The sequence below is a fragment of the Mesoplodon densirostris genome, chromosome 9 (assembly GCF_025265405.1).
Source record: "Mesoplodon densirostris isolate mMesDen1 chromosome 9, mMesDen1 primary haplotype, whole genome shotgun sequence".
In the NCBI taxonomy this organism is placed as follows: Eukaryota; Metazoa; Chordata; class Mammalia; order Artiodactyla; family Ziphiidae; genus Mesoplodon; species Mesoplodon densirostris.
In genome coordinates, this window is record NC_082669.1 from 62,574,380 (window position 1) to 62,588,306 (window position 13,927).

General features: G+C 40.9%; 1 protein-coding gene across 6 annotated transcripts in view; it reads right to left on the reverse strand.

The window, feature by feature from the left end:
• The window catches only part of OSBPL3 (oxysterol binding protein like 3), a 205,568-nt gene that overhangs the window by 23,803 nt on the left and 167,838 nt on the right, over positions 1-13,927 (reverse strand). For all 6 annotated transcript variants that reach the window (XM_060107665.1, XM_060107666.1, XM_060107660.1 and 3 more), the window contains 2 exons: positions 12,177-12,427; positions 8,403-8,540 (listed from right to left, as the gene is read on the reverse strand). In XM_060107665.1, the coding sequence (XP_059963648.1) occupies positions 8,403-8,540; positions 12,177-12,427 (389 nt within the window). The remainder of the gene's footprint in view (positions 1-8,402; positions 8,541-12,176; positions 12,428-13,927) is intronic.

The following is a 13,927-nucleotide window of genomic DNA, read 5'->3' on the forward strand; positions in this document are numbered from 1 at the left end:
ATATGTCTCTTATAACCTTAGCTAGTGTGATTATGTCCCTGAGAGGCTCATCCATTCTCAGGTATATTTAAAGAATCAACTATCTAGCCCATAAGGCTAAATTCAAGACAGATGAAGTGGCTCCCTCATGATCAGGACTGGTGGTATCCCCATGGTGAAGCCAGCTGTGAGGACTCCTGGGTGCCTCATGGCTGGCTTTGTGTCAGAGACTCACCAGTGACATTATGCCACCTTCAAACCACTTGAATCAGTGCAGTAGATATAGCACATCTTATTTCAACACTCCTCTAAGTGTTCTTAACACTGTGTATTAAAAAGCATTTTAGGGCTTCCCTGGTGGAGCAGTGGTTGAGAGTCTGCCTGCCGATGCAGGGGGCATGGGTTCGTGCCCCAGTCCGGGAAGATCCCACATGCCGCGGAGCGGCTAGGCCCGTGAGCTAGGGCCGCTGAGCCTGCGCGTCCGGAGCCTGTGCTCCGCAACGGGAGAGGCCACAACAGTGAGAGGCCCGCGTACCGCAAAAAAAAAAAAAAAAAAAAAAAAGCATTTTAAAAGTTGCCTCTAAATATAAGAGCAATAACCAGGTACTGAATGTGCTTTATATATCAATGTGTTATTTCACTTAGCCTTCCTGCAACCTATGAGCTAAGCATGATCATTCCTATTTTACAGATAAAGAAACAACTGAGTTTCAGAAAGTTTAAGTAGCTCATACAAGGCCACACACAAAGTGGCGGGGTTAGGATTTTAAAGCAGGTCCATATTACACCCAGCATGCCCTATGCTACTAACAACGACCAGATCTCTTTCTTGCTTATTTCCCTGAGATCCATTTCATGGAACTAAAGACTAACTTATGTAATGCTCTTTCTGTCTCTGTGCACATGCGCCCAGGAGCTCTGCTTTCTCTCTCCCGGCCACCACAGTGGAACGACATGCAGATCCTGAATCAGCCCTGCCCCATCAAGGGCTTGTGGGATTGAAGCTCAGCTTTAAACAAGCTCACGTTACTACTCTTTTCTTCTACCTATTCATCCTGTCCTGATTGTCTGCTGTAGTTTGGAGCTATTTTGGGCCTTTGTTTTTTCACATGAGTGCATGTAATACCATGGTAACCAAATTATATTTTCATTTATTCACATTCCATTTTAGATTTAGTATTTAAATAACCCAGTTGAATTTGAATCAGATTATCTTACCCTTTAACTACTGATTTAACCCCCTACCGCCCCAATATCAGTGTTTAATTTCTCGTTTTAGCTGCTAACTGGAAAGCGATTGAAAATGTGCTTTGGGATTATTGTATAGTCATTTTCCTTTGAGTTTCAGAGAATGGTGCTCATAATTCACAGTTAACACAACCACCATCTTCATAAGTCTCTCAGCCACACCACCCTCCCCTTCCTACTCCCATAATACCAGTCCACTGATAAAGAAGGCAGCAAGATAACAGAAGGAAAATAATGTTTTAGCAACCCATCCCTTCTTCCTCAGTTTTCTAAGAATTGAGAGGCGAGAAATGTATCAATGATGTTTCATGTTCCCAGGCTGACATTTAGGGATATACAGAGGGTAGACATAATCAGGTGCTGCCTTAACCAGATGGGAGAGAAATGCTCTTTATTTTCAGGCAGGATGCACTCTATTTTAGCTAAACAATTCCTTACTGACAGAGGTTTTTGATGTCCCCAACATTCCACTAGGGCAAACCATGCTGTCATACGTCAATAATGACAACAAACCTTCATATAACACTTTATACTTCAAGTATAAGTGCTCTAAGTGCTAGTGAGAGGGAGAGCTGAGATTTGAATCTAGGCTGGCTGACTCCAGAGATACTGTACTTGAATATTATTCTCTGTTAACTCAGGTGGGAAGGGTCTTGTGGAACTTCCTCAGGGAACTCAAGCTGCGTAAGCATGAGGTATGTCCATCCACTGGATGAGGGACAGGTGTTCTTGTCTGCCCCCAGTTCCCACCCACTGCAGTATCCCAGCACCAGGAACAGTGACAGGCAGGTGGTATCGTCTCAAGAAATATTTATGGATGGAATGAATAAAAACACGAATGAAGGATTCCTCTTAAATCAAAATCAGGAATAATGTGTTTACTTGGTGCTGCCCCTTCTGATGGGGGTGCTCCTGCTCTAAAAGGATGATTCAGCAAGCTAGGATGCACACTTCCAATCTCTAAGTTGCAGTTGGGCAAATGCTTCATGCTTTAAAAGTCCCTCCCCACACACTAATACCACAGAAATCCACCCACTGGAGTGAAGGTTCTGAGCCCCACATCAGGCTTCCCAACCTGGGGATCGGGCAACGGGAGAAGGAATTCCTAGAGAATCAGACGTTGAAGGCTAGCGGGATTTGACTGCAGGACTTCGACAGGACTGGGAGAAACAGAGACTCCACTCTTGGAGGGAACACACAAAGTAGTGTGAGCATCGGGACCCAGGGGAAGGAGCAGTGACCCCACAGGACACTGAACCAGACCTACCTGCTAGTGTTGGAGGGTCTCCTGCAGAGGTGGGGGGTGGCTCTGTCTCACCGTAAGGACAAGGACACTGGCAACAGAAGTTCTGGGAAGTACTCCTTGGCATGAGCCCTCCCAGAGTCCCCCATTAGCCTCACCAAAGAGCTCGGGTAGGCTCCAGTTTGGGGTCGCCACAGGCCAAACAACCAACAGGGAGGGAACCCAGCCCCACCCATCAGCAGTCAAGCGGATTAAAGGTTTACTAAGCTCTGCCCACCAGAGCAACAGCCAGCTCTACCCACTACCAGTCCCTCCCAAGAGGAAACTTGCACAAGCCTCTTACATAGCCTCACTGATCAGAGGGCAGACAGCAGAAGCAAGAAGAAATACAATCCTGCAGAAGGTGGGAAAAAAAAAAACCTCATTCACAGAAAGATAGACAAGATGAGAAGGCAGAGGGCTATGTACCAGATGAAGGAACAACATAAAACCCCAGAGAAACAACTAAATAAAGTGGAGACAGGTAACCTCCCAGAAAAAGAAATCAGAATACGGATAGTGAAGATGATCCAGGACCTCGGAAAAAGAAGGGAGGTCAAGATTGAGAAGATGCAAGAAATGTTTAACGAAGACCTAGAAGAATTAAAGAACAAACAAACACAGATGAACAATACAATAAGTGAAATGAAAACTACACTAGAAGGAATCAATAGCAGAATAACTGAGGCAGAAGAACGGATAAGTGACCTGGAAGACAGAATGGTGGAATTCACTGCTGCAGAACAGATTAAAGAAAAAAGAATGAAAAGAAATGAAGACAGCCTAACAGACCTCTGGGACAACATTAAATGCAACAACATTCGCATTATAGGGGTCCCAGAAGGAGAAGAGAGAGAAAAAGGACCCAAGAAAATATTTGAAGAGATTATAGTCCAAAACTTCCCTAACATAGGAAAGGAAATAGCCACCCAAGTCTAGAAAGGGCAGAGAGTCCCATACAGGATAAATCCAAGGAGAAACATGCTGAGACACATGGTAATCAAACTGGCAAAAATTAAAGACAAACAAAAATTATTGAAAGCAGCAAGGGAAAAATGACAAATAACATACAAGGGAACTCCCATAAGGTGAACAGCTGATTTCTCAGCAGAAACTACACAAGCCAGAAGGGACTGGCATGATATACTTAAAGTGATGAAAGGGAAGAACCTACAACCAAGATTACTCTACCCAGCAAGGATCTCATTCAGATTCCATGGAGAAATCAAAAGGTTTACAGACAAGCAAAAGCGAAGAGAATTCAGCACCACCAAACCAGCTCTACAACAAATGCTAAAGGAACTTCTCTAAGTACGAAACACAAGAGAAGAAAAGGACCTACAAAAACAAAGCAAAAACAATTAAGAAAATGGTCATAGGAACATATATATCAATAATTACCTTAAATGTGAATGGATTAAATGCTCCAACCAAAAGACACAGGCTTGCTGAATGGATACAAAAACAAGACCCATATATATGCTGACTACAAGAGACCCACTTCAGACCTAGGGACACATTCAGACTGAAAGTGAGGGGATAGAAAAATATATTCCATGCAAATGGAAATCAAAAGAAAGCGGGAGTAGCAATACTCATATCAGACAAGATAGACTTTAACATAACGAATGTTACAAGAGACAAGGAAGGACACTATATAATGATCAAGGGATCAATCCAAGAAGAAGATATAAAAATTATAAATGTACATGCACCCAACACAGGAGCACCTCAATACATAAGGCAACTGCTAACTGCTATAAAAGAGGAAATCGACAGTAACACAATAATAGTGAGGGACTTTAACACCTCACTTAACAACAATTGACAGATCAATCAAACAGAAAATTAACAAGGAAATACAAGCTTTAAATGACACAGTAGACCAGATGGATTTAATTGATATTTATAGGACATTCCATCCAGAAACAGCAGATTACACTTTCTTCTCAAGTGCACATGGAACATTCTCCAGGATAGATCATATCTTGGGTCACAAATCAAGCCTCAGTAAACTTAAGAACATTGAAATCATATCAAGCATCTTTTCTGACCGCAACACTATGAGATTAGAAATCAATTACAGGGGAAAAAACATAAAAAACACAAACACATGGAGGCTAAACAATACGTTACTAAATAACCAAGAGATCACTGAAGAAACCAAAGAGGAAATCAAAAAATACCTAGAGAAAAATGACAATGAAAACATGACGATCCAAAACCTATGGGATGCAGCAAAAGCAGTTCTAACAGGGAAGTTTATAGCTATACAAGCCTACCTCAAGAAACAAGAAAGTTCTCAAATTAACAATCTAATCTTACACCTAAAGGAACTAGAGAAAGAAAAACAAACAAAACCCAAAGTTATCAGAAGGAAAGAAATCATAAAGATCAGAGCAGAAATAAATGAAATACAAATAAAGAAAACAACAGCAAAGATCAATAAAACTAAGAGCTGGTTCTTTGAGAAGATAAACAGAATTCATAAACCATTAGCCAGACTCATCAAGAAAAAGAGGGAGAGGACTCAAATCCATAAAATTAGAAATGAAAAAGGAGAAGTTACAACAGACACCACAGAAATACAAAGCATCCTAAGAGATGACTACAAACAACTCTATGCCAATAAAATGGACAACCTGGAAGAAATGGACAAATTCTTAGAAAGGTATAACCTTCCAAGACTGAACCAGGAAGAAATAGAAAATATGAACAGACCAATTACAAGTAATGAAATTGAAACTGTGATTAAAAATATTCCAGCTAACAAAAGTCCAGGACCAGGGCCTCCCTGGTGGCGCAAGTGGTTGAGAGTCCGCCTGCCGATGCAGGGGATACGGGTTCGTGCCCCGGTCTGGGAGGATCCCATATGCCGCGGAGCGGCTGGGCCCGTGAGCCATGGCCACTGAGCCTGCGCGTCCGGAGCCTGCGTGTCTGGAGCCTGTGCTCCGCAACGGGGGAGGCCACAACAGTGAGAGGCCCGCATACCGCAAAAAAAAAAAAAAAAAAAAAAAGTCCAGGACCAGATGGCTTCACAGGTCTATTCTATCAAACATTCAGAGAAGAGCTAAGACCCATTCTTCTCAAACTCCTCCAAAAATTTGCAGAGGAAGGAACACTCCCAAACTCATTCTATGAGGCCACCATCACCCTGATACCAAAACCAGACAAAGATACTACAAAAAAAGAAAATTACAGACCAATATCACTGATGAATATAGATGTAAAAATCCTCAGCAAAATACTAGCAAACAGAATCCAACAACACATCAAAAGGATCATACACTATGATCAAGGGGGATTTATCCCAGGGATGCAAGGATTCTACAATATACACAAATCAATCAATGTGATACACCGTATCAATAAATTGAAGGAGAAAAACCATATGATCATGTCAACAGATGCAGAAAAAGCTTTTGACAAAATTCAACACCCATTTATGATAAAAACTCTCCAGAGGGCTTCCCTGGTGGCGCAGTGGTTGAGAGTCCGCCTGCCGATGCAGGGGACACGGGTTCGTGCCCCGATCCCGGAAGATCCCACATGCCGCGGAGCGGCTGGGCCCGCAAGCCATGGCCGCGGAGCCTGTGTGTCCGGAGCCTGTGCTCCGCAACGGGAGAGGCCACAGCAGTGAGAGGCCCGCGTACAGCAAAAAAAAAAAAAAAAAAAAAAAAAAAAAACTCTCCAGAAAGTGGGCATAGAGGGAACCTACCTCAACATAATAAAGGCCATATACAACAAACCCACATCAAAGATCATTCTCAATGGTGAAAAACTGAAAGCACTTCCTCTAATATAGCATTCCTATATACTAAAGATGAAAAATCTGAAAGAGAAATTAAGGAAACACTCCCATTTACCACTGCAACAAAAAAGAATAAAATACCTAGGAATAAACCTATCTAGGGAGACAACAGACCTGTATGCAGAAAACTATAAGACACTGATGAAAGAAATTAAAGATGATACCAACAGATGGAGAGATACACCATGTTCTTGGATTGGAAGAATCAATATTATGAAAATGACTATACTACCCAAAGCAATATACAGATTCAATGCAATCCCTATCAAATTACCAATGGCATTTTTTACAGAACTAGAACCAAAAATCTTAAAATTTGTATGGAGACACAAAAGACCCCGAATAGCCAAAGGCAGTCTTGAGAAAGAAAAACGGAGCTGGAGGAATCAGACTCCCTGACTTCAGACTATACTACAAAGCTACAGTAATCACGACAATATGGTACTTGCACAAAAACAGAAATATAGAACAATGGAACAAGATAGAAAGCCCAGAGATAAACCCATGCACCTATGGTCAACTAATCTATGACAAAGGAGGCAAGGATATACAATGGAGAAAAGACAGTCTTTTCAATAAGTGGTGATGGGGAAACTGGACAGCTACATGTAAAAGAATGAAATTAGAACACTTCCTAACACCATACACAAAAATAAACTCAAAATGGATTAGAGACCTAAATGTAAGACCGGACACTATAAAACTCTTAGAGGAAAACTTAGGAAGAACACTCTTGGACATAAATCACAGCAAGATCTTTTTTGATCCACATCCTAGAGTAATGGAAATAAAAACAAAAATCAACAAATGGGACCTAATGAAACTTAAAATCTTTTGCACAGCAAAGGAAACCATAAACAAGACGAAAAGACAACCCTCAGAAGGGGAGGAAATATTTGCAAATGAATCAATGGACAAAGGATTAATCTCCAAAACATACAAGCAACTCATGCAGCTCAATATCAAAAGAAAAAACAACCCAATCCAAAAATGGGCAGAAGACCTAAACAGACATTTCTCCAAAGAAGACATACAGATGGCCAACAGGCACATGAAAAGCTGCTCAACTTCACTAATTATTAAAGAAATGCAAATCAAAACTACAATGAGGTATCACCTCACACCAGTTAGAAAGGGGATCATCAGAAAATCTACAAACAACAAATGCTGGAGAGGGTGTGGAGAAAAGGGAACCCTCTTGCACTGTTGGTGGGAATGTAAATTGGTGCAGCCACTATGGAGAACAGTATGGAGGTTCCTTAAAAAACTAAAAATAGAACTACCATATGATCCAGCAATCCCACTACTGGGCATATACCCTGAGAAAACCATAATTCAAAAAGACACATGCACCCCAACGTTCATTGCAGCACTATTTACAATAGCCAGGTCATGGAAGCAACCTAAATGCCCATTGACAGGCGAATGGATAAAGAAGATGTGGTACATATATACAATGGAATATTACTCAGCCATAAAAAGGAACGAAATTGGGTCAGTTGTAGAGACGTGGATGGATCTAGAGACTGTCATAGAGAGTGAAGTAAGTCAGAAAGAGAAAAACAAATATCGTATATTAGTGCATATATGTGGAACCTAGAAAAATGGTACAGATGAACCGGTTTGCAGGGCAGAAATTGAGAGACAGATGTATACAACAAATGTATGGACACCAGGGGTTGGAAAGTGGCGGGGGTTGGGGATGGTGGTGTGCTGAACTGGGCGGGTGATTGGGATTGACATGTATACGCTGATGTGTATAAAATTGATGACTAATAACAACCTGCTAAATAAAATAAAATTCAAAAAAAAAAAAGTCCCTCTCCACTACAACTTTCAACAGAAAGGGCTCTGACAATGCATATGGCCAAACAAGCCTCAGCCTGGCTAGCGCATTTATGCCCACGTGTGGCGGAGATGTTTCAGTAGAAGGGAACTGATTCCTCTCTTTATGTGTAAAGGCACTGTAATTATCTCAGTTGCTTTGAAGCCAGTGAAAGGTGGAATATAAATATTTCAAAAGCACATTTAATGGGAGGCATAAGCAACTTCTCCCAACAAACAAAAAGGGTGTATACCCACCTGTTCTGAAAAAAACTGGAAGCCCTTGTCCTCACGAATACACTCATACGTTTCTCCAAGAACTGGATTAAAGGGCTTGCTCCCAGCGCGGAAGTAGCTAGATGCATATGCGGACACGGCGAAGGCTGCCACGTACACCTAGCGAGAGCGGACAGAACTTGGTTATTTCTCCATCACCAAGAAATTTATTTTTACGAACAAAGACGTGAACAAAATAAAACCTCTCTTTCTCTCTTTACAGTTTATCTCAAAAAGCCAAAGATTTGTCCCTGGTTTAAAGACACCCAAACCGACTTTGGTTTCAAGTTGTAGGTTTAAATAGTGTTCATTTTGGCCCAGGACGAAGTGGACCAGACCTTTTCAGATTGTCCATTTGGTCTGATGCCTACAAGTGAGAAGAGGGTTTCAAGATGGTGAGTCAGTCCCTCTAAACCAGCCACTATCTGAGAATCCTGAGGTCGTGCTAAGGCTTTTGAGGAGGAGAGGGACGAAGAGTATGAAAAAAGCTAAACTTCTCTCAAAATTCAGGAATAAGCCACAGGGAACTCTGCTCAATACTCTGTAATAACCTAAATGGGAAAAGAACTTTAAAAAGAATTGATACATGTGTTATATGTATAACTGGAATCACTTTGCTGACACCTGAAACTAACACAACGTTGCTAATCAACTCTACTCCAATATAAAAAAAAATTCAGGAATAGCACCCTAAGTTTAATCATTCACAATTTGATATTGTAGAAACCAAAAAAACCCCTCATTTTGACCAAAGAAAATCTGTGGGAGTCATTTCCTGAGCCTGGAACAGAGCACAGTGCCTTTTAAGAAGTTCTGCTTTTCTGAGAGGAAAAATGAAAACTCAAAAAGGAAAAGGAAGGAAAACTATAGGTGAACACGAAATGAGAAAAATCCTTTAATGGCCCTGGCTGTGAGGGTCTCAGCATTTTCCACAGTTCCCTTTTCAGGGCACCAAAGAGCCACAGTACAGGCACACCTCGTTTTATTGTGCTTTGTAGAAACTTCGTTTTTAATAAATTGAAGGTTTGTGGCAACCTTGCATCAAGTAAGTCTATTGGCACCATTTTTCCAAGAGCATTTGCTCACTTCATGTCTCTGTGTCCCATTTTGATACTTCTCACATTATTTCAAACTTTTTCATTATTATTATACTTGTTATGGTGATCTGTGATCAGTGATGTTACTACCACCACTCAATGAAGGCTCTGGTGCATTGATGGTTAGCATTTTTTAGCAATAAAGGTTTTTTGTTTGTTTGTTTGTTTGTTTTTGCGGTATGCAGGCCTATCACCGCTGTGGCCTCTCCCGTTGCGGAGCACAGGCTCCGGACGCGCAGGCTCAGCGGTCATGGCTCACGGGCCCAGCCGCTCCGCGGCACGTGGGATCTTCCCGGACCGGGGCACGAACCCATGTCCCCTGCATCGGCAGGCGGACTCTCAACCACTGCGCCACCAGGGAAGCCCCAATAAAGTATTTTTTAAGTTAAGGTGTATACCTTGGTTTTTTTAGATATAATGCTATTGTACATTTAATAGACTATAGTATAGTGTAAACATAAATTTTATATGCACTGGGAAACCAAAAAATTCATGTGACCCACTTTATTGTAATATTTGCTTTATCGCAGTGGTCTGGAACCAAATTCGCAATATCTCTGAGGTGTGTCTGTATCCTTTTTGGTCTTTTGAGGGGCAAGGGGCAAAAAAATTAAACCTAAGTAGCAATAGCAAATTTTCCTTTCTAATACAGAAGAATAATCTCAATATTTCCTCTTCTCAGCTCATTTCATGAAGTTTCTTATATTGGAAAAAAAAAAAGCAGTGTGCCTTTCATAAATGTTCACCAGTCCCATAACTTTCAACAGCCTTTTGAAAACTGGTCCCACCTTACCACCTCACAACACTCTAGAGCAGCTGGAGAGCCTATAAAAATCAATTTGCTGTGCTCAATTCAGTCTGTTCTTGAAACTTGGGTATGTGTTCCTCTCTTTGCTTCCTCAGATGTCTGTTACCTGATAAACAGCAAGGTCACACGTCTACATGGAATGCTGAATCAACCCTGAATCACCTTCACAATTTAACATATAACACATTTATAAAAGAACCTGGTATCATTCATGATGTAGGGGGAGAAAGGAGGGAGGGAGCAGGCAAAACAAAGCATCCTCCTTGTGGGCTGACAATATGAGAGAGAATCTCTGCAGGGGTAGAGCTAACCTTCATACTCAGAGCAGTGAACACAATCCATGGGCTAGGTTCATCCTCAATTCTTACCTGAACTTTCCCTTCCTAATGTACTGATGCCTTTCCTCAAACTTCTTCTCAAGGTCAATGACACCACTCAATCAGCTGACATCCTAAGGGTCTCTAAATTGCTACAAGAATGAAACACCTTTTAAGAATGCTTTCATCTTCAGAGCCAATCATTTTCTTTAAAGAAAAGTACTGTCCACGAATGATAACTTTTAACACTTGCCTTGGCAGCTATTTGCCTCCCTTTGTTCACAGAAATTCTCTGGGGAAGAGTAACAAAGAAGACAAAAAATAAACAGCTTGTTTTTCTCTCCTACTCTGATTATCATTAGTATCAAGAAAGAAAATCTCTTTGATGGGAGAAGTCCCAGGAGACACTATAGGATGAGACGGGATGACTCTTTCAACTAGTAGTTAAGATTTTCCCTTAATCCTCAAATCACTGAAGAAATTGAAGTTTTAATGAGGGTTTAAACTGCAGAATGTGTACAATTTAGAAAACAATGGCGTCCTCCAACAGTGAGACAGTGATGTATAGCTGGGTCCCTGAGGCTGGGGGCGTGCTGTCCCGCTTAGCCAATCAGCAAATGCCTAGGGCAGAGATGCTACATTTGGCGGGAAGACACTCATGTCCCAGCATCCCACACAAACAATGACCTTTCTGTTGAGCAGGTAACATACCAGGAGGCAAAAAGAGGAAGAGACACTCAGTTTTGAAGAACAAATAGCCACAGTCACAGAAAGGGCTGATTTGGCCACAGTCTTGCCACTAAAGTACCCCTAACCCCATCCCCACAAGACAGGGGAAGGATGAGAAATACTTGGAGACCCCTACATCAGAAGCCCCATCACTTGATTAGAATTGATACTGAGTAGAAAACAGAAGGTTAATCTTTCTAGGATGAGGTTTTTTTAAAAAACTTATTCTATAATATAAGAAGTGTATATGTGGGATCAACTATACTGATAAAAATTAATTCAAAAAAAAAAAGAAGCGCAGGGGGGAGAAGAATCTTTCTGATGTGAAACCTGTGAGTGAATGATATTTTCTAAAAATTTAGGGGCTGATAGGACAATTCCAAAAATAAACAAAAACGTTCTCAAGGGAAATTTACCCTGGATGAAACAAAACAAAACAAAACAACCAGCTCCAAAAATTAAGTTCTATCCACTCAGGGTAGTAACATACTCAGACAGCCCTCAAGACATGTCTTCCAGCCAGGCAATATCAGAACAATCCCATGTAAGGTTCTGGAGAAAGAGGAAGCCTGAAACCACAGAGCAGAACTACCCCCAGGCCGCAGCTGTCACATGGAAGCCGTGCCCAGTGGCAATTCCTGACCAGGTGACTGAAAACAGCCAGACGGAGGGGAAGTGGAGGTGGCTGGGAAATGAACCTATCTGACGGGCAATCCAGATGGGAACCGGAGGGACAGGAGCCCTGGCTGTGCCCGCCTTGGCTCTGCTGGGTCCTGTGAGTGGCCACCGCGCATGCGGTGCTCACCATCCTCTCCAGGGCACTGGGCGTCTGGGCAGCCTTGTCCAGGAGCTCGCTGTACTCCAGCTCCTCACACAGCCTCTGCAGCGTGTTGAGGGGCTCATTGAGTTCCACTGGCATGGCCACCTTAGACAGGTCCTTCCCGATGTTAGTTCTCAGGATGTTCCACAAGCTGACGTTACCGGACTTGGGGCACGGGGCCGGCAAGCACGTTCTTCTTTTGGACTTGGCTTCCCCTCCACTTTGGAGAACAGGCCCTGAAAGGGAAATAAGCCTGGTTGCCTTATAAGGATTTTCATTTTATTTTACTATTAAAAAGGAAAAAAAATCCACCTTACTGAGCAAGTACGCCATGATACTATTCATCTCAGTTATCCAGATTATGGCTGAAGTCAGAAAATAAAAAGAATTCTGAGCAGCTAAGTGAAGTACCAAAAATTATAAGCACCAAAACTCGTGGACTTTGTTCATGAGGAGGTCTTCATACTCCTAATCAAAGGCTAGTTCCTCATAGCTTATATGCACTTAGAATAAAACTGGAAACTGGATTGCTATGCCCAGAGCAGGTTACTTTTAAACTCTTTTTAAAAGCACTTCAAGTTCTGATAAAAAACTTTTAAAGTCTTTTAAAAAAATCGTTTCCAATTCTGGTAAAACAATTGTGTTTATTATAGGAAAATTATAAAGGAAACAAAAGTCATCCATTATCCCACTACCCAGAAAGAGTAGCCATTTATATTTTGGAGTATTTTCATTTAGTGTTTTCTCCATATAGCTGACAATGTTTGTATAGTTGAATGCTTTGCTTAATCAGTTAACATAAATATTTTTCCATGCTATTCAAAATTCTTCTAAAACGTCATTTTTAATGACTGTAAAACAATTCCATGCTATGGATAAGCCATAATTTATTGAATCATTCATCTGTTGTTGGACTTTTAGATTTCTTTCAATGTTTTGCTAAAAAAGTAGTCAATATTCATATTCTTAGATATTTAATTATATCTGATTATTTTCTTAGAATATACAGAAGTGGGAATCATATGATCATACTGCTCTTCAAAAAGGCTGTATCAGTTTCCCATTTATCAGCAAGCATATACTAGTGTCCATGTTCTGAGACCATTCCAGGCTTGTCAGCATTCGTTCTGAATTCTTGGCAAATCGTTAGGTGGACAGCGCTATCTCCTTGTTTTAACCTACATTAAAAAAATTCCTAGTGTGTCTGGAATGCTTTCATGAACACTTCTTCTTTTCTGAATTGTCCGCTTTCCTATTTATATATTAAGACATAACCTTCTGTTTTTGTATTTGTTTTACAATTTAATCCCCATTTGACATTTATCTTTACATTTGGTCTATGCAGTTTTTTAATGAATGAAACATTTACATCTTAGGTTTTTACACCTATCAATCTTTTCCTTTGTGACAACTTCCATTACCTCATGCTCTGGAATTCTTTTCCCACCCCAACATAGCCTATTTTCAAATGAAATCTTTTGCATTACGTCAACATATGAGAAAGTGGTATTTTATTATAAAGCCAATCACTCTGAATAATGAGGTTGCTTTGATGAACAGGAGAATATGAAAGTGAGGTCATACTTTGAAGTCTCATGTTAATCTAAGCAGCCAATTAAATTCTGAATTTGTTTTAATTGCTCAACACGGGCAAAAATCAAGTAAATAGCTTGCAAATGATGACAGTCTTTAAAAACAGCATTCCATGTAATCTCAAAATACTTTATTTGATTACA